We start from the raw sequence: 22,862 nt of genomic DNA, 5'->3' as shown, positions 1-22,862 counted from the left end.
GCCTCTCACCTGAAGGATTGGGTCAGTCAACTTTTCTCTGCTCAAAGGTTGATCTGAACTTCTGAATATTTTTTTTTTTTTTTTTTTTTTTTCCCTGCTTACTGTTTCATGCAGCAAAGCTTAAAAAATGATGCAGGAACTTACCACCACAGAGAGGAATTGAGGTAGAAATGGATAAAGGGTGAGGAAGAAATGGCTGGAGAAAGTGTGCTCTTGAAATGATGAGAGTCAGTAAGGATGGTTTTCAGAGAACAGTGCTAGTTTAGTCTTGAAATGTAGAAAGATAACTAAAGTTTAGTAGGTTACAGAGCTCCCAAAAAATCATAGAATCATAAAATTGGCTGGGTTGGAAGGGACCTCAGAGATCATCAAGTCCAACCCTTGATCCACTCCCGCTGCAGTTCCCAGCCCATGGCACTGAGTGCCACATCCAGGCTCTTTTGAAATATCTCCAGGGATGGAGAATCCACCCCTTCCCTGGGCAGCCCATTCCAATGTCTGATCCCCCTCTCCAGAAAGAAATTCTTTCTAATGTCCAACCTAAACCTCCCCTGGCACAACTTGAGACCTCTTGTGCCCTCTTGTCTTGCTGAGAGTTGCCTGGGAAAAGAGCCCAACCCCCCCCTGGCTCCAACCTCCTTTCAGGGAGTTGTAGAGAGTGATGAGGTCTCCCCTGAGCCTCCTCTTCTCCAGCCTCAACACCCCCAGCTCCCTCAGCCCTTCCTCACAGGACTTGTGCTGGATCCCTTCACAGCCTCGCTCTTCTCTGGACCTGCTCCAGCACCTCAATCTCCTTCCTGAGCTGAGGGGCCCAGAACTGGACACAGGACTCAAGCTGTGGCCTCCCCAGGGCTGAGCACAGGGGCAGAATCCCTTCCCTGGACCTGCTGGCCACGCTGTTCCTGATCCAGGCCAGGATGCCATTGGCCTTCTTGGCCACCTGGGCACACTGCTGGCTCCTGTTCAGCAAAGAAGTAATTGTTGTTTAGCAATTAGTTTTATTCCATCCCAGTCTCCCCAGTGATATTCAGTGGTAGATGTGGGGAGATGTGGCAGAAGCAGTTCAGAGACTCATTTCTTCTTCTGGACAGTGTGCTTGTGGTGCTTTTTCTCCCTAGCATTTAAAGACTTGAAGGTACAATTTGGCTTATATCTAAAATTTCAGTGACTAGCTTGATATTCTCTATGTATTACAAAGTGGAAATACTGATCAGCAATAGATAATGACTCTGTATGCATTCCCAGAGTAATTTGTGAGGGTTTATTGTAGCTGTGACTGAATCTTCTTTTGGTTTTACCTCTCTGTGTTCTTGTATCATACGATGGGTCAGGTTGGAACACCTTCCACTGGACCAGGTTGCTCCTGGCCTTGCACATTTCCAGGGAAGGGATCCCACTTCCAGTGTCTCAGCACCATCAGTGTAACAGATTTCTTCCTTATGTCCAATCTAAATCTACCCTCCTCAGGTGTTCTCCACATCTCCTGCATATCCTACAATCTGAAGACTTTTTAGTTCAAGAACACATTTTCTATGCACAAAAAGACTGAGTGTGCATTTTCCTTTATGAAATAAGCTTGCCACACTTTGAAAAAAAATCTTCATTCTAAATATTATTAGTTTGTATGGATTGTGTGCTCATGAATGTGTTTACATAGTCTAAATGTTTTCCTTGCTTTGATTTCTAAGAGGATGAGTTTTTTTCAATGGTTTCAAGGCAAACAAAAAGATTGCAGCTCCTGTTAGCAGTGGAATGCTAAGTGGCAGTAACTCCTAGAAACTTCTGATCAGTTCCCTGTATAAATCTTGATTGTAGGCAGTGAGATCACATGCTGAAAAGAAGATAACCTGCTGAAGCCAGCAGATTGAAATGCTACAATATTTGTGCTTGCCATCAGGAGTAGATTGTTAAAGACACTTCTTTTGGGGAAGGGCTGTTGGCACACTTGAAGGGATGAGGGCATTTTTGTCAGAATTTCATTGCAGGAATGTGTTGGAGGAGGAAGCATGGGTGTCAGGTGTGTGTGAGTCAAACATCACGGGCTGTTACTGCAGGACAAGCAGTAATATTAAATATTAAATATTAAATTCAGGGACTGGAAGCAGAAGTTCAGAGTTTGAGAACAGATACAGATTTGGTCTTGAATCTCTCTCCCTCCCTCCATGATACACTGTTAACTCAAAAAATATGACTGAAAACTGGTTCATTCAGCCTTTACCTGCATCTTAATAATGAGTGAGGAAGCAGGAAACATTTTCACAGAGAAATCCCATCAAAACCTTTGGAACAATTCAGAGGTGAATGTTGCAGCACTTAATCAGAAGAGGAGCAGAGGCATTTGACTTGAATAAGCCCCTTTTTTTTCTAGTGTGGGTATCCCAGGCTGCCAATCCTGGAGCAGTGGGATGTGTGTTTACAAGTACCATACTTGTGATAACCACAGATAAAAGCTGTTGTCAGGGGGTCATGTCAGTGGTGGTGGCAGCTCATCTCCTGTTTTCACCTACTTAGGGCCTCCCTTCCCATGGCTATGGACCTGATAGCTTATCTTCTGCAAGGCTTGATGCTTCAGTTCTCACTGAGGCTTTGAGAAGGCAATGGGGATTTACATTTGCTTCTATTAAAAAGCTTTTTAAAAAATCTCTTTATGAAATGTCAGGTCCTGCACTCCAGTTCTCTGAGTAGTTCAAAGAGGAAGTTTTCCCTTTATTTTCAGAGTTTGTTCTGATTTTATCCTTATTTTTAAGAATGCTTGAAGACTTCTTTTATTTGTGAGGTAATCTTGCTATTTTGGTGTCCCCATTTTAATTCTCTTTTTCTTGCTTTTCAGATATGAATTGAGAATTCGATATTTGCCAAAAGGGTTTCTAAACCAGTTCACAGAGGACAAACCAACTCTAAATTTTTTCTATCAGCAGGTATGTTCAGTTCTACTACCTTTTCTATTGCTTTGGAAAATTTGGACTTTGCTTATGTGGGTAGCATGTTACTGCAGAAACAGAAATGAATGAAATTTAAGGTTGCATATGTAAAGTAGAAAGGACATAAAGCCCATTAAGTCCTTGAGAAGTGGTAAGGAATGTTTTCCAAAGGCAAGGTAATTCTATAGTTGTTTTCTTCTGAACTCAAAAAAGTTTGCTGTTGTCCAGCTGGCTTCTAATATTTATTTCACAATTCAGCAATTATTAAGTATTAATTTTTTTTTTTTTTTTTTTGCTAATGCAAATAACTGGGCAACTTTAGTACAGCTGTAGAATGTTCTTTACACTCATTAGGTTATTTTCTTCAATTGAGTGGCTCTTATTGATTAGTCAAACTGCATAATATTATCAATTTCTATAAACTAAACACCTAAATCTTCACTTTGTTTACTTAAATAATTTTTGTCTCCTTTTAGACTGGCAAAGGTTCAAAGTTGAAACTTCATAGGGTTATCTTTTAGAGGAATCTGGACTAGAAGGGTTATAATATGGCCTAGCTAAGAATCCATGCATCTCTGAAAGTTCAAACCTAAAGTTTTAATTATTGGCTGCTTGTGAGGTGTGGGTCTTTTCCCATGTCTGGATGCTATGATGTCTTTGTTCATTCACTGAAATACTGTTAGTGCTTGACAAATGGTTTGTCTTACCTAATGATGCCAGGTTTGTGAGCCAAGTATGTTTTTATGTTGTAAAGCAGTACCTAACACTACCGTATGATGGATTAGTTTTAATCTCTGTCATTTTAAGGAGTTATTTTATGGAGTATTGTAATGGAATAAGGCAGGAATGAGAGGTGGGGTTGAGAGCTTGTGAAGTCAGCTGTAGTGGCAGAGCTCACGAACTGCACCATAAAAGCTCTGGAGTTTTGGTTTGAGTTAGGGTTATTCTTCTTTTTACCTGGTGCATTTTGTGAAAAAAAAAGGAACAATATGAAGTACTGATAATGTTCCTGAAACCCCAAAGGCTTCTACAAAGGAAAACCATAGCCATAGACTGGTGTTCTTTTTGTTTTCTCTGCTACATTCAAAGATCTAAAAATCCTAGGTTGGTTGCTTGGGGCATACTGTAATTCTTGAGCCATACCCCTTAAAATAAGGATATAACTGGAGCTGGTCTGAAGTGTGGCAGAAACCAAGGAATTCTGCTTAAATTTTTTTTTAAGTTTCTAAAAAGAGGAAAACAGACTCCTCCCCCTTGCCCTATACTCAACTGAAAGCAGAATATAGAATTAATGTGCATGTAAGAATTCTTAAGTGCTTTCTATCCTTTATTGTACACACACATATTCATGTAATGGAATTCTTTTATTGCTTTATGATGGAGTTGACTTCTGAGAGGACATTTCCAGTGGAATGCTTACCTGGTCTTAGTCTTCTAATTAAATTTATCTATGTGATACACTTGTTTCAGCCTAATTTGAATTTTAGTGACTTCTTGGTATTGTAAGCGGTTCTTCTAGAAGAAAATCATGCTTTTATCCCTTGCCAGCAAGTAACTTTCTTAATTCTGGCTCTAAGCATAGGAGATTTGTGTTTTCCATGACACAAAAGTGGTTGATGAGCTCTAAAATAATTTACTGAACTCCTAGTATTTACCTATCCAAGAGGTGGGAAGCCTGCACAGCATCCTCTCATTTGTGCCTCAAAGAAATCTTTCTTTCAAGCAGGGAACTTAAAATTACAGAGGAATATTTTTTGGCGTTTTCTGGGAGACACATTGTTACTAAATTTGGAGGAAATCCTTAGAAACAGATGAAAACAGCTGAGAATAGCAAGCAGGTTTATGAATGTCAGCAGGAACTGATGTGCAAAGCCATCAGCTGTGCCCTGAATCTTTGTTACAAAACGAAAATCAGAGGTTCTTGTCTCCTAACTGCACACACACCATGCCTTTTTTTCATCTTTCTCTTTCTTCTCTACCTTATTGTGGGGAATTTCTAAATCTAGTTTCTCAAAAGTTACTGTTCTTTCTTTTGGGGTGCTGCAAGGTATTTGGGTCTCCATTGTCATGGAAATCAGGTGCACAACTTTTCAGAGCTGTCATTCTCTCTCCGGGATTTTGTTTTGTACCAGAAGTCTCACTTTCCCTCTTGAATAAATTAGGACAATTACTTTTATCTGGTAAATCGTGGAGGCAGCCCCACTGAAGTGAGGAGAGAAAGCAGGAAAAGAATCAAGGGCAGTAATGCTGCATCATAAAACAGACCTAAAACAGAGAGGGATTTGAAAAAACAAAGACAGATTGTTTTGCAGATTCTGGTCCTCTGTCCTTGTCATTCCCACATTTTAGGATTCTCTTTTGCTAATCATGGCTCATAATCAGACACATCACGTTTTATACAGACAAGAACAACAGAATATACATAAATTATATATGCACAAATAAATATCTGAAGCTTTTTGCTCAGAAATAACTGCTAGAGATAATGAACGTAGGACCCAATTACAGAATTCAGAAACAGCCTACAGAATAGCTCCTATAATCAAATTAGCTTTTGTACATATAAAAGTCAAATACATCACTGTCTCCTGTGTTATAAAGGAGAAAAAAAAGGTTTAAAGGACCAGATGCTGCCCATGACTGAATCTTCCCCTTCCCCAAGCTGAGGCTGAGAACCTGTTACTAAGTTGATAACATCTGAACACACGTTGTCCCTCTTCCTGAAAATGTAGAACATCAAATATAAAAGTTCACGGAGAAGGAAAACAAATATGGTGACCTCTGTCACCCACAAATTGTCCGTGGATTTTGAAAAATGTAATTTATCTTCTTGGATCTGAATTGCAGTGCTGCAGTGGTGTTGAAAAACAGGCTTGAAAGTTTTGAGTCAGGGACTGACTCCTCAAGTGAGCATCTTTCAGAATGGCCCAGAACCTTTGTAAAGATAACCAAAATGTTACCTTACAGGGGTTATTCATAGAGTTAACCCCAACCCCACACACCAAGCTGCTGAGCAGAAAGCTGGCACACGTTGTGCCTTCCCATGCATCATTACTCCCATTCACTTCCAGGAGTGCATTGCCCTGGAAAAACTGATGCAAGCCTTTGAGTCTTCCCTGTTTGGAATTAATAGGTGAAATGTTGTTTTTTTTTTTTCTTTAGTTAATTTTGAACATTTTAAGGATGGTGTGACTATTCTCTGTTTTGAATATTCTGATTTTTGAAGAATCTTAAATGAAGAACCTGTGAGCAGAGCTGTTGGTAGCCTGACAGGCAGCCGACTGTAATCAGGGCCGCTCATTCTGCCATCTGCAGTGGGCGTCAGCTCCTCTAATTGTGAGGATAAAAGCAGGGCACTTAACCAGACTTTTCCTAAGAGTGCCCCTCGTTTACAATCTGTACAGCAAGGGATTAAAATTAGTGGAGGAGGGGCGGGGGAGAACTTGTTGGTAGCATCAGAATCAGTCCTAGCAATATTGGTACCACGCAGCGTTTGGGTGCGTCCGTGTTTCAGGCTGTGCTTGGGCTTTGGGACTTGAGTGGAGTCAGAGGGAATTGCTTGGGCCACTCCTCTTGACTAGGGGAGGTGTGTGTTCAAGATATGTCATTTTACATAAAGAAGACTAATGTTAGAAGTGTGTCTTTTTTCTTTTTTTCTTGTTTTTTTTTTCCCTGCTCTGTTCGGAAGGTGTCTTCTCTTTTGTTTTCCTTAAGTGGAGCATTTAGGTGGTGATACTGGATTGACAGCAGTGTTCCCTTGGGCCCAGCTGCTTACAGTTTCAGCCAAATTAGGCAAATCGGATCCCACCCAGTGCTGCTTGAATTGTGAGGTTAGAGAATTAAAAAAAAAAATCAGGAAATGCCAGATTCATGGTTGTCTGCACAGTTGGCAGATGCTCACTGGATAGGTTTCATGTGCCAGCCTTCAGTTGTGTCCCATTGTATTGTATGCATTTTTAAATCTCAAAAGAATAAAGATATCTATCTTTACTATTAATTTTTACCATTTTTAAAGATAACCTAAGGGGGAAAAAAGCAAAAGGATACAAAAGAAGAATTAAAAATTTGGAGGTTTTTGAGTAATGAAATTGGATTTGGTATTTTTCTTTGTACTTTTGAGTAGCATTTCCAGTTGCTTTAAATAAGAGTTGAAGTTCATTGTGAGTGTCTTCCTATCCCCCTGTTCCAGTGCCATGGCTCTTGGGAGGTGGGAATAAAGGAGATAGGCTTTTCTTTTTCCCCCTTAATAGCTGAGTGAGGAGTGAAAGCCATATCTCACATCAAGATAGAATACAGCTTTTAAAATGTTCATATAATGAGAATCAGATGTAAGCTACTTGAATTGCCATCCTTTTACTGTGGGACAAGAGCCTGCACACATTTATCATTGAATAACATGTTAGCCTCCAGTAATTGGAGCTGGTTTATCCCTTGATGAAAAGGGAATAAGCATCTGTATGAGAGTGAAGGGGAAACCAGCTCTGAGGCATCAGCTGTTCCATTGTTGCTGCCCTTGTGCTTCAAACAGGACTTTTAAAGTAACTTCTTGGGTGTTTTTTAGATCCTAGAGAACAAGAAGTCATTTTTACCAGTGTAGATTTTTTCTCTATGCTGCCTGCAGTGTGGAGCTGCCCTGGAGGTGTGCATTTATAAAATAAAGGAGACCACAAGACTACCATGTTTTGGTTTTTCTTTTTAAAATGAACCAAAGTTTCCATAATGCATAGGAGAGGGAATTGCAAGCAGAGATTGGAGGATCTCAAAGTTAGGGTAGGTAAGTGATGTCCTGCAAAAATTAAGAGTGATTCTGTGCTTCACCAGACAAATACAATGGAAGTTCATTTAAAAAAAAAAAAAAAAAAAAAAAAAGGAAAACTGGCAAAAGGAAAAGTGGACAAATGGCACTTTTTTGCTCTGTCTCTGTGAAGACAATGTTAACAGCTAAAATGCAGTTCCTTAAATCAAAATTCTCTTTTATATTCTGGCAGATAAAGGCAGCATACAAATTAAATAATTTTTATAACGCTGTCCCTCGACATGTAGGAAATTTCAGGTTCAGGCAATTACAGTAATAACTTAATGATTAAGTTTTATAAGGCTTGGGTGCATGAGCTAGAATTTGAAGTGCAAGCTGGGAATTACACTCTTTAGCCTAATTAAATAACAGCATCACTAATAAAAATAGGAGTCCTACAGTAAATGACTTTGACAGGAAAAAAATTGAAGAAAATCAAGGACACAGGGAGAAAAGCTGGCATTTTCCTGGATATTGGCAGCCTGTTTATAAAAAAAAAACCCACCAAAATGTAATGTAATGGTTGACACAAACTGTTCCCTAAAGGGAAATGGGATAAATGTAGGAACTGCAGCTGCATAAAAGGATACGTTAAAAAATATGTTAAAAAAATAAATAAAAAAAAAATCAAACTGAGCATTACCTTGTGTGCTCCTTACAACTTGTAAAAGTAATTATGAGTGAGATACCCTTTACAGGGCCTGGTTTCTTGAAATTGCTCAAGTTTACAATACCTCATAAAGTACTTTTTTTAACTGAGTTCATTTACACTGACAAAATTATGCTTTCCTTCTTGTAGATCTTGCTCATTGTACTCCTGTGTAGCTACTTCAGTCTATTCCAAATGTTCTGTGTCAAATATCTGCTTTCTGTTAGCAGTGCTATGAGATAGAAACATAAAATATATTCATATTCCTGAATACCTTTTCAGTAGTCAGCCAAGATCAGTCCAAAGAAAAAATGGCTGCTTTGATATAAAATTTCTACCTCTCAGCCAATGTGGTGAAAATAGGCCTTGTGGCCTTCCTTGAAGTCACATGTGAATTACTCTTTAATTCAAGACAATAAATTTGAAGTGCCCAGGAGAAGTTTTCATGTCCTGAAGCATGGTAGTGCCTTTGTTAGTGCTCTTGAACAAAGTGTCATTCTGATTCGGGTTGGACATCACGAACATTAAACCACAGTAAAAAAAAGTTGACTGACATTGATGCTTGGACTCGTTTTTTTCTGGAAGAGCAAAATTCTGTTTCAGAGAGGAGAAGGATAAAATTAGCTGTTAGCAAGTCAGGCTTAGTAGGTTGAGTATTATATGGCTCCCAAGAGTATAGTCCTACTTTATCTGAGATCTGAGAGGCAGCAGTGTGTATTGCAGTGACATCTGGAGATCATCCCACTCGGACAGAAGGGATCATTTTTAGCCATTCACACAATGCCTCCTCAGAAGTTGCTTTCCACCCCCTCCCCCAGCCCAGCCCTAATGCCCTTATTATTAACACAGGAGCTTCCAAAATTAGTTAGAGATGTCAAAGTTCATCTCTAGATAATACAGAGACTGTGACCTTGGAAGATGAAGAGGACGAGCAGCTGAGGGCAGATGGCAAATGAATGTTACCCTGATACTAAATCAGTGCTTTTAACTCCACTAAAGAAGGCTAAAGCCTTAATTTTCCCTAGTGTAGACCTACCTTAAGTCTAAGGTTATGAGATGGATAAATAGGGGTGGAGAGCAAACACATCTGTGTCTTCCTCCTGTGTGTATTTTAAAAGCCACCATTATGATCATTTTTACAATGGCTCCAAAAAATACCAATGACCTTAGAAGCTTTGGGGCTTTTCTGCATATGTTCCTTCATTCAAAGCAGATGAGGCACAAACCTTTGAGGGTTAATTTTGTGTAAGATTGTGGAAGCTATAGTACTGTAGGTTTCTTTCAAGCTGCTTTTCCTGATTCTGAAGTGAAGAAAATGGAGTGTCTTGCAAGAACCTGCCCTTGGTGTCTCCTTTGGAGGTGTCTCTTTTGGAGGTGTCTCTTGGAGGAGTCTCCTTTTGAGGTGTCTCTTTTGGAGGTGTCTCTTGGAGGTGTCTCTTGGAGGTGTCTAATTTGGAGGTGTCTCTTTTGGAGGTGTCTCTTGGAGGTGTCTCTTTTAGAGGTGACTCTTGGAGGAGTCTCCTTTGGAGGTGTCTCTTTTGGAGGTGTCTCTTTTGGAGGTGTCTCTTTTGGAGGTGTCTCTTTTGGAGATGTCTCTTTTGGAGATGTCTCTTTTGGAGGTGTCTCTTTTGGAGGTGTCTCTTTTGGAGGTGTCTCTTGGAGGTGTCTCTTGGAGGTGTCTCTTTTGGCGGTGTCTCTTTTGGCGGTGTCTCTTTTGGAGGTCTCTCCTTTGGAGGTTTCTCCTTTGGAGGTGTCTCTTGGAGGTGTCTCTTTTGGAGGTGTCTCATGGAGGTGTCTCTTTTGGAGGTGTCTCCTTTGGGGATGTCCCTTTTGGAGGTGTCTTTTTTGGAGGTGTCTTTTTTGGAGGTTTCTCCTTTGGAGGTGTCTCTTTTAGAGGTGTCTCTTGGAGGTGTCTCTTGGAGGTGTCTCTTTTGGAGGTGTCTCTTTTGGAGGTGTCTCTTTTGGAGGTGTCTCTTTTAGAGGTGTCTCTTGGAGGTGTCTCTTGGAGGTGTCTCTTTTGGAGGTGTCTCTTTTGAAGGTGTTTCTTTTGGAGGTCTCTCCTTTGGAGGTTTCTCCTTTGGAGGTCTCTCCTTTGGAGGTCTCTCCTTTGGAGGTTTCTCCTTTGGAGGTGTCTCTTTTGGAGGTGTCTCTTTTGGAGGTGTCTCCTTTGGAGGTGTCTCCTTTGGAGGTGTCTCTTTTGGAGGTGTCCCCTTTGGAGGTGTCTCTTTTGGAGGTGTCTCTTTTGGAGGTGTCTCTTTTGGAGGTGTCTCTTTTGGAGGTGTCTCTTTTGGAGGTTTCTCTTTTGGAGGTGTCTCTTGGAGGTGTCTCCTTTGGAGGTGTCCCTTTTGGAGGTGTCTCTTGGAGGTGTCTCCTTTGGAGGTGTCTCTTTTAGAGGTGTCTCTTGGAGGTGTCTCCTTTGGAGGTGTCTCTTGGAGGTGTCTCTTTTGGAGGTTTCTCTTTTGGAGGTGTCTCTTTTGGAGGTGTCTCCTTTGGAGGTGTCTCTTGGAGGTGTCTCTTTTGGAGGTTTCTCTTTTGGAGGTGTCTCTTTTGGAGGTGTCTCCTTTGGAGGTGTCTCCTTTGGAGGTGTCTCTTGGAGGTGTCTCTTTTGGAGGTGTCTCTTTTGGAGGTGTCTCCTTTGGAGGTGTCTCTTGGAGGTGTCTCCTTTGGAGGTGTCTCTTTTGGAGGTGTCTCTTTTGGAGGTGTCTCTTTTGGAGGTGTCTCTTGGAGGTGTCTCCTTTGGAGGTGTCTCTTTGGAGGTGTCTCTTTTGGAGGTGTCTCTTTTGGAGGTGTCTTTTTTGAGGTGTCTCTTTTGGAGGTGTCTCTTGGAGGTGTCTTTTTTGGAGGTGTCTCTTTTGGAGGTGTCTCTTGGAGGTGTCTCTTTTGGAGGTGTCTTTTTTGGAGGTGTCTCTTTTGGAGGTGTCTCTTTTGGAGGTGTCTCTTTTGGAGGTGTCTCTTTGGAGGTGTCTCTTTTGGAGGTGTCTTTTTTGAGGTGTCTCTTTTAGAGGTGTCTCTTGGAGGTGTCTTTTTTGGAGGTGTCTCTTTTAGAGGTGTCTCTTGGAGGTGTCTCCTTTGGAGGTGTCCCTTTTGGAGGTGTCTCTTGGAGGTGTCTCCTTTGGAGGTGTCTCTTTTGGAGGTGTCCCTTTTGGAGGTGTCCCTTTTGGAGGTGTCTCTTGGAGGTGTCTCCTTTGGAGGTGTCTCTTGGAGGTGTCCCTTTTGGAGGTGTCTCTTTTGGAGGTGTCTCTTTTGGAGGTGTCTCTTTTGGAGGTGTCTCTTTTGGAGGTTTCTCCTTTGGAGGTGTCTCTTTTGGAGGTGTCTCTTTTGGAGGTGTCTCCTTTGGAGGTGTCTCCTTTGGAGGTGTCTTTTTTGGAGGTGTTTTTTTGGAGGTGTATCTTTTGGAGGTGTCTCCTTGCAGGTTGATCATTACAAAGCTCAGCAATTTTTTGGGTGACTGTTCTGCTTTCATCTAGTGGTGTGTCTGTGCCAGGGTCTGCCTCAGCATTTCTGTGGTGTGTTTTAACACTGCAAGGATTACAGCCGAAAAAGAGAATATTTGAGGTAATAATGTCTGAGAGGGTACACGAGGAGAGCTGTGGATCATGTAGTGGTACCTGCTGCAAGTGTGGAACAAAATGCAGCCTGACCAGGAGCACTCTAAACACAGCAGCATTGTTGATATTGTGTGTGAACTCGTGGGGGAAACAGAAGTGGTGTCTGCCTCAATCATCTTGGTCACGTAAGGAGATGCTGGAGATGAGCTTTTCCAGTGGCTGTGTTGAGGTTCTCTGGGTTTATTTAGAAGTTGGTGAATCAGAGGAAAACTTCCAGTGGAGTTTTGTAGGAGTGATGTCACCACTCTTTATGGATTACTTAATGTCTGAAAACTGCTGCTTAAATGCCATTTTCAAAGCAAAGCTAACTTGGAAAAAAAAAAAAAAAGGTACTAAGTTTTATAAGTAGGTCAGAGGCATTGAAAGTAAAGCAAGAGAAATAGATTGCTTATTTTTAAACTGTCCTGAAAAAAATTGGAGATAATCTTTTGGGAAATATCTTGGTAATGGTAGAGATAGGAAAAGCCAGTGTAGTGGCTAATTATTGGTATTCACCCTTTTTGAGACATCATTTGATAGTATTGTAGTTAAAGAACTTCCATGGTAGTTACACTTGGAAAACACCTCAATAGAAAGTTTGATAATTTAAAAAAATAATCTCTAAGGAAACAAAGGTAGATGTAAAATAATAAATGTAACAAAGGTAAATGTAAAACATGTTTCAAGACACATCAAGGAGGGTTTTTTAAACCCCAAAACTCCTAGAAAGCATTCAGTACTAACTTCAGAATTATTTTACTCTTGTTCTTAATAAGGACATTTAAATCCAGCATGTTATTTTTATGACCTGCACTGGCAAGATGTCTTGTCAGCCTGAGTGAACGTTTTTCTGAAATACTGCAGCTGCATAAAAAAATCCTGTTCAGAAAAATGAAGCAGATGGCTTTTGAAAGTAGCAGCTGGTATATAAAATACGAGGCCTCTGATAGATTTCTTCTTAAATCATGTGTGCTAGCGTGGGGCTTGTCTCTAATTTCTCCATCTTCACAAACATGGATTTTCCTCTGTCTCTAATTTTATTTCAAATTATACCAGCTGGAATTTACTGGCCATTTATGTAGCTAGGAAAGTGCCCATTATTTCTTAGTAAAATCAGAGAACTCAGAAGTTACACCATCAGTGCTTTGCTCATTCAAGTGAAAAACCAAATATTTTAAAAGTCTGACATCAAAAAAGAAGCTGTGCTTTTGCTTTTGTGCCTGGCTTCCTTATGGCAAAGCTTAGCAGTTCATGGCTTAGTGTTCCTCTCATTTTCTTATGATTTAAGAGTATCTTGGAACTTTTTATCCTTGGAAGACTAGACATGTAAGTGAAATTTTTATTCTGCATAGGCAATGAAGAATAGTGATGAAAAAACATTTTAGAATAATGGTGAGAAGGTAAATAAACAAAATTGATTTTTACAGAATATCAGGACACTGATATGTCAAGAAATATGGCATGTTTGACTTTTAAATTCTTCTTTGTTTTAAACATTACTGCCCCTATTAAACATGTATCAGTTGTATCAGGTAGTATATGCACATATAATACATGTGTGTGTCAGTTTTGGCTCACTATCAGAACATATAAAATTGAAATTTATGTTTTTCAAGTATTGCATAATTTCCTTGTAGTAAACTGTAGCTGTCACTACCAAAAAGTTAACTACAAATGTGAAGTGTAAGTTACACTTTAATTCTTATTTGCCAACCTGGGAAGGAGCAAATGAAATTAAAGTTACTCCTAACACTGGCACTGTAGTAGTATTCATCAGGAACTCTGAAGTAGTTTTCATTTCCATTGTATCCCTTTTAATAGAACTTAAGTGCCCCAAAGTGTACATTTACTTGGCTGTGAATCTGAGTTAAACTTGTTAGAACGTGTACCAAAAAATACAAGGAAAAAGATGCTAGAAATCAGCACTACAGTTTGCAGGAAGAAATTTGGTTTTGCCTCTATCCTCCTTTAAACTGTTTTCCAGTATATTTTGTATACTTTGTATATATATACTTTGTATATATTTCCAGTATATCCTCTGCAAGTTCAGATAAGCACATTCTGCTGTGTAAGATGGGTAACTGGAAGCAACTCTGCTGCAAGCAACATAAGGCAAAACAATTCACTTAAGACATAATTTTTTTGGCTTTAATTTATTGCCAGATAAAAGGTATGCAGGCTTTTTAGCAGTGTAACACTTGAATTCATCATCCTAGTGTAAATCTAAGTGTTCACCTTCTTCATCTTTCTGCATTTAATTGCTGCAACATTGGGACCATGGTGTTTTTGAGATCACTGCAGGCTTCATCCCATTTTTTCATTGCCAGAGCACCTGGTCTGTAGGATGTGGTGAAACTGAAGCAGTGCCACACAGGTTTAGCAGGAGGGCTCCACAGGCTCCATGAATTTGGGGGGAATCAGTAAGGCTTTGCTGTTTTTTCTTTGGCTGTTTGGTTTCTTTGGAGTGACTTTTTCAAAACCAGGGTTATGTGACAAATTTATATGAATTAGTGTTCTCGTACAAACGAGGTAAAATTAAGGTTTATTAAATAGCACCCTGTGACTTTTCCTATTGTAGCATTTGGAGAAATCCCATTATTCTGAACAAAAGAAATGGGGAACAGAACAGCAGCAGAGGTTCTGGATCTGCTTGAGCAGTATCTGTGCTTACTCTTCAGCCTTCCCCAAGGCATTGCATGCTGGTAACTCAACTCCCAAGTTTAAATAAAGGTCTGCACATAGCTCCAAGGAGGGCAGAGGTGTGCAGAGTCACAGATAACAGCATCTCCAGAACCCACAGATGGGATTCATTCTCCTTCACGTGCTCCTGAATCCATCATAAACAGAAAGAACTGGTAGAATTCTTCAAACTTGTCAGTTTCATTTTTGTGTCTTTGTGTACAGGCTTTATCCTCCTAAAGATCTGGTCTTTTTTTTTTTTTTTTTTTTCTTTTAAGCAGACAAAAAATATTCTCACTTCTCATTTAACTATTTTAACAACAACAATAATAAAAGCAATTATTGAGCAAACACAAAAGACTTCTAGGAAAACTATTCAACTGCCTTGTGGCAGTGCACTTAATTACCATTGAGTTATCTCCTGCATCTCTTCCATTTAGTATTTATTTGTTCAGGCTTTTTCTGTAGGAAGTTATGCAGCTCATGCTGAAGCTCTTGCGAAATTCTTATCTAATCCTTGCACAAGCATTAGTTCATGCATTGATCTAATGCCATCTGAAAGAGAAGAGTCAGGAAAAGCTGAAGGTGATAAGAGAAGTTCTTATTAGTATTCTGGGAGTAGGAATTGAATCTCCATTTTTTTTCTCTCTTGGACTCACTGAAATTTAAAGAAGAATGTGTGGACAGATTTCTGAAAAAAGCAAGATAAAATTAATTCCTTCTACCAATTTATCACCTTTGCCATCCATAATAGGACTCTTGCTCAATTTAATTCTGAACCACAATCTAATTAGACCACAAGACTAAAGCCATGGTCTTCCTGAGGTTTATAATCTCTTTGTATTCCTTCCACATTTCAAATACAAAAATAAATAGGCATAGATAATGTATATGCAATATTTTATTATAATGAAGTGCATTTTGGGAAGTGGATGTTATAACTGATTTTGTGCACATTACAGGAGGTAATTTTCTGTTTTCAACAAATATCTTAAGCAGATGAAGGCATTTTTATCCCACTCTTTAGGCTGAATGATGCATTGACTTTGGAAGACTTGAAACTCTGGGTTATGGTACCTGTACCAAGGAACTTCAGAAGCACTCACACTCACCCCTCTGCTGTAAACCAGCAGGGAGGGTCTTTGTTGGATGAAATGTGAGGTGGAAGGAATGTATGTAACTTACTCCATCTTTATGGAATATTTGTGTTTGGCCACCTCTTCTGGACTGGGATGTACAAAAAAAAACCCCAAACAACCCATTTTTCTGCTTGTCACACTAACAGAAATATGCCCTCAAATATGCATCTCTCTGATTGCAGCATTATGGTGAAAATGTTTCTTGCAATTAAGCTGAGAATTTTCATAATACTTATTTTTTGTTCTAAATTTTTGCAATTGGGACGGGTTTTAAAATTCACTTATCCAAGTTCTGGTGCCAGGAGTTGCTGAGTCAAACTGGGAAAACATGACTGGAATTTATGAAAGCTCCTAAGCCAGAGTGCAAGAGGGAAGAAACTCCAAATTTCAAATGTTTGGGGAATGCTTTTTATTCATTTATGGAATAGCAGTTACTTGAGGCCAGCAGCATTTTAAAATATGCTTGCCTGAAAATGAAGATGTTCTTAAGCTGTTTAGTTTAACAAATGAAACACTCACTACTGGGATCTACAAGGCAATGAGCTGTGAAGGAAAAAGAATACAAAATTGATCATTGTCACTGTTTAGTAATGACTGGTAGCCTCAAATTAGCATAGTTTCAGCAGAGGGAAGTTTTATGTATCAAGACTGAAAAAACCCATTTGGCTACAGTCAGTTCTTCTCAAGTGTCTGAATGCCTCAGGGAGAAGGTGAGTAACAGCTCTGAAAATCCCTGGTGCTGCAAAATTGTTGAAATGGTTCAAAAAATTGTAGGCATAGTTTTAAAAAAATAAATTTAATTAAATGTGACAGCCAGTGGGTATGTGATTTAGGTGGATGTAAGGCAGGCTAGCTGGGGGATTTTGTGAACAGGTATGTTAGGTTTTTTAGGTGAAGAAACCTGACAAATATGGGAAGGTGAATTCTAAGTAAAAGGGTAGGAGAATGAAATAAAAGCTTGTATTTAAAGTACAATTAAAGTTCACTAAGCTTCACTGTGGATGATAGAAGCAAGAAGTAAATCAATTATAGTTCCTTTTAACTTGTCACATTTCTGGAATATGAGCATCAATATGAGTAATGAACTCCTAGAAGTTGCATCTTCAGTTTGTCTCTTACTTTTGAAGTATCCCCACCTGTGGACAAGCAGTGCTGTTGTTTGCCACCTACAGGCACTGCAGAGGTTATTTATGGTATTTACATGGGAGCCTGAAATCTATATTCCTGATTTCAGTACTCTGAGCTTTGGTCTGACAGTTTTAATGCTGGATAGCTTTTATATCCCTACTGGTGAACAGAAGTTCTTATTTAATTTTCTCTTTAGGTTATTAAACAGATTCATTAAGCCATTTATGAAGGCATCTAGATGCCAGTTCTGATTTAAACCAAACCTTTTTTATAGAAGAACCTTTTTCATCCTAGGGAAATACTATCCTGTTCCTAGCAGGTGCAGTTCTGCAGCAGAATAAAGAGTAATTGTAAGTGGGCACTGGTTGAAATCAGATGCCACTCAAAATCTCTGCATCTTTTGTCTTGTTTCCAGAAATGCCCTTTCCAGGGAAATGTCTTCTCAGTTGGGACCTTGATGATACTGAGCAGCACAGGCTGGACAGAAATGCCCAAACTTCTCACTTTCCAAATTTCTTGGAAATGTCTAAAGGATCAGGGTAATCTTAGGAATGTATGTAAATACCCAAAGGGAGAGTGCAAAGAAGACTACAGAACTCTGCCTGTGGACAGAACCAGAGGCAGTGGGCACAAACTGCCACAGAATAGAATCATAGAATTGGCTGGGTTGGAAGGGACCTCAGAGATCATCAAGTCCAACCCTTGATCCACTCCCGCTGCAGTTCCCAGCCCATGGCACTGAGTGCCACATCCAGGCTCTTTTTAAATGTCTCCAGGGATGGAGAATCCACCCCTTCCCTGGGCAGCCCATTCCAATGTCTGATCACCCTCTCCATCAAGAAATTCTTTCTAATGTCCAACCTAAACCTCCCCTGGCACAACTTGAGACCTCTTGTGCCCTCTTGTCTTGCTGAGAGTTGCCTGGGAAAAGAGCCCAACCCCCCCCTGGCTCCAACCTCCTTTCAGGGAGTTGTAGAGAGTGATGAGGTCTCCCCTGAGCCTCCTCTTCTCCAGCCTCAACACCCCCAGCTCCCTCAGCCTCTCATCAGGAAACACTTTTTACCTAGAGGGATACCAAGCACTGGCACAGATTTCCCAGGGGAGTTGAGGAGTCTCCATCCTTGGAGTCATTCAGAAACCCTCTGGAATGGTCCTGGGCAGGTGACCCTGTTTGAGCAGGGGGATGGACTTTGCCCAAGCCATTCTGTGATTCTGCCTGGTACAGACAGGAGAACTCTGCAGTCACTTCATAAACAGTGTTTTACACCTGGTGCTGGTGAGCAATATGTCAAGTTACCCTTGGAGAAAATATTTATTTCTTTGCAGAGTCTCTCTGATGGATGGAATGTGTCTGCCATATTAATAGGTGATAATAGGATAGGTGATAATATGATATATACAGTAAATACCCATGTGGTTGTTTAGCTGACAGTTCTCTGATTTATACAAGGTCGTTTGTAAATTATTTCATAAAAGAGAAGATGTTTATTCCATTAGAACTATGACTGTTTACTTGGCTGACACAGAATATTCTCTGCACTTGGGGGACCTTCATGGTTTTGCATTAAAACAGAGACTCAAACCATCCTGACTTCCTGGCAGATGCATCTCTCTTTATTTCACTTACAGCCACTGTAATTACCAGATAGATATAAGTCTGTGGTTGGGGGGAACTTTTTTTTTTTTAAACTTTAATCAGATAAAATTTTGTAAACGTTATCAGAAAAACTGGTTTCACCAGAAAACCTGGTTTCACATGAGAAACCAGGTTTTTGTTGTTGTTTTTTAATTATATAATTATATACAATAATTAATTCTTCGTGTTTTAATTTGTATAATACTGCCATGGGAATGCAGAATGGCTGTTTCTGTAGTTGGGTACAAATTTTGAATTATATGATATTGGAGGACAATTATTTCTTTTTCTGCCTCTCATTAGCATTTGTGAGAGTTGAACTGAGAAGAGTTAAGAACTTATGGGGTTGTCAAAATTTTGAGTACCTGGATGACTCTTAAATACAAGAAGATTTCTCCTGGTGTTGTAGCTATTGTAATAATTCATATCCTCACTCTTACACAGTTGCTCCTACTTATTTTTCCACATCTTAATATATAAAATAAAATTTTTTCATGCACTGATAACCATGAAGGTCTCATGTATTTGTTGCTTCACAGCTGAGGGCAGGATCCAGCTGGTGGTTGGGGAATACTCTGGTGCATGCTTGAGTTTTACTGGGAGGATGCTGACTGGAGAATACCTCCAGGTGTTGAATCTGCTCTACTTATATATCTTCTGAAGTAAGAATTTCATAGCAGTAGGAGTTGGAAATAGTTTTCCTTACCACTTGCCATAACTCAAAAAACGTTTGTGAAATACGGAATATTCTCTTCGATCTGCAAGTAAATTGTGGGTTTTTGTGCTGTCTCAGGACTTTCTGCTACAAGAGGCTTTAGGATCTCAGTAACAAGTTATGGTTTCATAAGAAATCATGGCCATCACATGAACTGTCACAGAGAGGTTGTACTACTGTAGAGATAATGTCAGTGGTGACAAAAGGTTGTTGCAGAGAAGACAGGATTTGCAGAGAAAAGTTGTTCAGGACTGGTTCTGTCCTCTTATTGTCTGGTTTGTTTTTCTTCTTAATAACTGTATAAATTACTCACTGCAGTGTTGTGAAAGCACTACATAAACAGCAGGTTTTCTACCTACTTTGCTTATTTTAGCAAATAAAACAAGTCCAGGGTATGTGATGAAGATTTGACACACCATGGTCCATCTTGGCAAATACTTCCCTTGCTCTGTGGTACATCTTCTGCTCTTGACCATTCTTCTAGAGTTTGCCCAAGCACAGCTTGGGATTGTTGCATGTCCAAACACACAGTTTTGTCCTAAGCTTCCCCTTCAGGAGCTGTGACCATTTCTCCATCGTGTTGGCTTCAGGGTCAGAGCACACTCCTTGGTGTGTTTTATTTCCTACAGTAGATGGTGGCCATCTAGTTACACTCTTGTTGATTCTTCTTGCAAGTTCAAACACATTTTTAAGTCAATATGTAGTATGATTTATACATACTACTCCTTTTACTTCTGTTTTCATTTTCCCAGTCACCCACAGACATTTTTCTGGTTTATTTGCACGAGTAAATGCACCTTCAAAATTAAAACCTGTTGACCCAGGTGGGTCATGAATGCAGCACACGTTCACCTGTCCTGAATGCAGGTGTGCTCAGCCTCCTGTGAAGAGTTTGATTATATTTGATATAACATATGTAATCTTGATGGGGAGAGAAGGATTAATTTTTTTTGTCAAGTTCATTGCAGTCAAAATGGGTTTCTTACAAACCTGCAGCTCATTTGTGGAGACTATGAACATAACTTCTTTTGTCTCATCATGCACTGAGAACAGTCAATCACAAAAATGAAGACATTTATTCTAAAATTGTTTGGGCAGTATTTTAGTCTGTATTGGCACTGAACTGATCTTTGTGTGATGCATGCTTGCTTCTTTTGCTGTAGGTGAAAAATGACTATATGTTAGAAATAGCAGATCAAGTGGACCAGGAAATTGCTTTGAAACTAGGTTGCCTTGAAATCCGGTAAGCTGATAATTTCGTTTATTATTCAACATGTTTCTGACACAATATATACATTAATTTTAAAACTGCTTATAGTTTATTGATTTCTGACTAGTAAAGCTGAATAAAACATCATAAGACTTCTTTGCTGCAAAGTAGTTTGAAAAAAACTTGTATAGACTCCATTGTAGCTATGTTTTAGTTATTTTTAAAATTAACATTATTAAAAAATTTTAATTTATTACATCTTGATACTGCCTTTTGGGGGAATTCTTCATCTGAATAATTCCAAGGCCTGTAGTCTACAGTGAAATATACTTTAAACACCCAGCATCTGTGGTGTTATTTAGCAAATAATCTTGTCATTGTGCATATATAAACCCTACAGCTATAGAATGTAATTAAAAAGAAATACTGTCTACCTTTTCTCTCTGCATTTACTAAATTTTAATGTGCTATTTTCAAATTATTAAATCTCAAGGATTCTTTTGGGTGGTTTTGGTGTTCTTGTCAACCGTACAGACAGCTGGAAAATAAAGATAAATTTATCAGATTAAGAGATCCTTGAGAGAGTTTCCAGCACAGCTTTTAAAATGCATGTGCTGGGTGGGGGTTTTTTGCTAATTTATGAAGAACTTCCAGTCTGAAACATTTGCTTTTGTCTCAGTGTTATCTTGCACAAGGAGATTAGGGAAGAAGTAAAATTGCAAAGAAATTAATGGCAAATGTAAGTTTTTCATCAGAGAATAAGTGTGCTTTAAGCAGTACTTTCCAAAATAAAATTTAGGGTTATTAAATTGTCTATTGTAGGAAAACCTGACGTGTTTGTTATAAGTTTTGCTGGCAGCTTCAGAGAAAACAGAAATTTTTTTTGGAACTGCAAGCTCCTTATCCATAAAGTTGTTGGTGCTTTATTTCAAAACATGTAGTGAGTAGAATAATCCATCAGTCAGTCCCTGCTTTCCATGTTTCTCATTCCATGGCTCTTCTGAGCATTTTCATGAGATAATTTCTATCAGATGACTACTCAGACCATAAGCATTAGCAGTCCACTTACTCTTGACAGCAGTTATCCCAGCCTTCTCCTAACAGCAGCTACTAATTTATGATTTATCCCTTAATTTTTGATGTGAACATGTCTGGATTTTCATCATTCTCAGGTTCTGGTGGTTCTCCCTGTTACACATGTACAGACACTACTGCTGTTACAAAGGAGGGAGCTGATGGAGGTAGAAAGGAGCTGCAGAAGGGCAATTTAGGCAGCTTCTTTTGGTAGCAGTGTTAAGTTGGTTCCAAGTGAAGTACTGAAAAGACTGTATTCCTTTGTAATGTTCAGTTCATGAAATTATTTTATAAAATAAAAACCTGGTCTGCTGAGGGAAGAGAATAACATACTGATATTTATATCTGAATTCATTCTACCAATGTTTCCTACTGGTAAGTCTCTAAAATACTCAATTACATTGATGTTGTAGTTTGAGGCTGGATCATCCAATAATTGTTACTTTCAAATATTTTTCCTGAATTCAGGAGATCCTACGGAGAGATGAGAGGCAATGCATTAGAAAAGAAGTCCAACTATGAAGTGTTAGAGTAAGTATTGTGTTCTAGCTTGAGGTTTCTGCTGTTTCTTAATCAGGAACATTAAATTCACTTTAATAACAGAAGGTTTCTGTCCTAATTTTTTTTCCCCATGAAATTTGTTGAGTGCTTAATTATAAGAAAAGGATAATGCAACCTATCAAGGTATAGAAGTAGGAAAAGCACCTTTAACTCTGGTCCAGAGACACAGAGTTGGAGTTGTTCAAGTGATCAGGAGGCTTATTATGATTCTTTACAACTGTGCTAATTTTTATGGGTTCATCAAGCCTAGTTCCAAGGTGATTTTGTTTCTAATTGGTTTTCTGTGCATATTGCATTCTTCAGTAAGGACTCATCTGTGGTAAAGTTTGATTTACTTGAAAATGTTTGTGGTATTGTTTTTTCTTCTGCTTCTTCAGTGAGTGGATTTCCTGAATTAGCAAGTTTATTTTTTATCTGTGTATCCCAAATTTTAAGAAGACCAGGGAGCATCTTTTTACTGAAGTATTTTGCTTGTTGTGCAGTATATGGCTTCAGTCTAAACAATCCAAATCCCTTAGAATCTTAGGAGATGAAAGCTGGTTTTATTTTAATTAATTTAGTGGAATAATGTTTCATACATACATACACCAGTGATCTGCTCTTCACTACTTTGTGAATAGATGCTTTAGAGTTTACTATAAAATTGGAATAAAAGGTAGATGTAGCAGTAAAATATTTTATATTATTTTATTAAATAAAACGTGCCAACTACTCGAGGTGTGAAATTAGAGAACTTGGAGGTTTTCCATCACATTAAGTTCACAAGCA

The 22,862-nt window shown here is 39.1% G+C and overlaps 1 protein-coding gene across 35 annotated transcripts in view; it reads left to right on the top strand.

Annotated features, from left to right (window-relative positions):
* The window catches only part of PTK2 (protein tyrosine kinase 2), a 220,657-nt gene that overhangs the window by 110,882 nt on the left and 86,913 nt on the right, over positions 1–22,862 (top strand). For all 35 annotated transcript variants that reach the window (XM_071738480.1, XM_071738481.1, XM_071738488.1 and 32 more), the window contains 3 exons: positions 2,831–2,918; positions 20,413–20,492; positions 22,002–22,064. In XM_071738480.1, coding sequence (XP_071594581.1) covers positions 2,831–2,918; positions 20,413–20,492; positions 22,002–22,064 — 231 coding nt within the window. The remainder of the gene's footprint in view (positions 1–2,830; positions 2,919–20,412; positions 20,493–22,001; positions 22,065–22,862) is intronic.

Source organism: Heliangelus exortis, chromosome 2, assembly GCF_036169615.1.
Source record: "Heliangelus exortis chromosome 2, bHelExo1.hap1, whole genome shotgun sequence".
NCBI classification, from domain to species: Eukaryota; Metazoa; Chordata; class Aves; order Apodiformes; family Trochilidae; genus Heliangelus; species Heliangelus exortis.
The sequence above is the reverse complement of the archived record's forward strand: the minus strand, read 5'-3'. Positions and strand labels throughout refer to the sequence as shown.